The following is a 1,296-nucleotide window of genomic DNA, read 5'->3' as shown; positions in this document are numbered from 1 at the left end:
CTTCTTTTAGTCAACTTTAACATTTAGGGACATTTTTCAGAGTCATAAAAGACATTTATCTTCATTATTTGGTGACTTTGGAGAGGTTTTATAAAGCTCTGTAGTCATCTGATGGAGATGCTCTGTACTGCACTTTCTGAAATATCTCAGAGACACTTCTGTCTATCAATGTGACATTTGGGACAAATGTTGTAAACAAGTTGATGAAGAGATCCTGTGAATTTCAGCTTAATAGTCCATATTATAACCAGTTTACTGAAATTTTAATGAATAATCAAAAGTTAAGAAAAACTATATTTTGACTTTATTCTTTGTGTGATCCTTAACACATCCATCTATGTTTGGGGTAGAAATAAGACTAACACAACATAAGAGACCACAGTGTTTCCTTTGGAGTGATGCTGAGGACATGCATCAGCTCTTCATCATCTTTGAACAGGAGAACATTGAAGATGAGTGTATAAACAGGTGGAAATGCACTTGACTGTAATGAGCCATAAGAGGTTAAGATAAAGCGCTCTGGGTCAGGATCTAAAGGGAAAAACACAACATCATTATGTTAGAGTGATTGTGTGATATTGATAAACATGGCAGACCTGCAATTTAAAAAAAAAAGGATTATTTTACCCTGTTTGGTGAATATAATTTCTCATCTAAAGTGTGGTGAGGTAAAAAGATTATCTGGCGTCACTGAGGCTGACATACTGGTTCTGGATAAATGTTGTCACATATAATATATTAATATTTAAAGTGTAACTCCACAGCTTGTATTAAGAAATGTGGAGCTGCACTGACCTCTACAGGTCAAGAAGTAGACTACAATACCCATGATCCCAGCTGGGTGTGGTCAGGTGTGGTCTGTTGTACCTGTGACCACAGACAGGTGTTATGTAGCAGTGTGCTAAAGCCCAACACCACATCTCTGCTGCACAGAGTCACAATCACAGAGTTGGCAGCACAATAGTGACCTGGATGTATTTACTTATATCTTTAGTACTGGAGCGTGTTGGGGAGAAGTGGGTGGGATTTCCCTGCACGCTCTGAAGCAATGTGTTTACTGGTGTTCTCCATGTGATCTTAATGTTATCTGTCACTAGTGTCACTGCTCTCGACAAATACTCTGAACTGTTCCTGGTAGATTAAAGTCCCTTTGTGGAAAAAGCGTGTCACACATCGGTCTTCCAAACTGTTTTATAAACATACTCACCTACAACAAGTCGAATGTGGGAAACTTGTTTTCTTGGGAAAGTACAGGTGTAACTTCCATTGTCAGCCATCTTTGTGTTGTGGATCTTA

At 38.3% G+C, this 1,296-nt stretch overlaps 1 protein-coding gene across 1 annotated transcript in view; it reads right to left on the bottom strand.

Moving 5' to 3' along the window:
- Positions 1-1,290, bottom strand: part of LOC147819325 (uncharacterized) — a 3,279-nt gene extending 1,989 nt beyond the window's left edge. Inside the window, exons 1-2 of the mRNA XM_087173059.1 lie at positions 1,208-1,290; positions 509-531 (exon numbers count right to left, since the gene is read on the bottom strand). Coding sequence (XP_087029185.1) covers positions 509-531; positions 1,208-1,277 — 93 coding nt within the window. The 5' untranslated portion in view covers positions 1,278-1,290. The remainder of the gene's footprint in view (positions 1-508; positions 532-1,207) is intronic.
- Between the last annotated feature and the right edge of the window lie 6 nt (positions 1,291-1,296).

The sequence above is a fragment of the Seriola lalandi genome, unplaced genomic scaffold, assembly GCF_002814215.2.
Source record: "Seriola lalandi dorsalis isolate HSWRI2012SDOR001 ecotype SW California unplaced genomic scaffold, Sedor1 jcf7180002054024, whole genome shotgun sequence".
NCBI classification, from domain to species: domain Eukaryota; kingdom Metazoa; phylum Chordata; class Actinopteri; order Carangiformes; family Carangidae; genus Seriola; species Seriola lalandi.
This window is presented reverse-complemented; position numbering and strand designations above follow the sequence as displayed.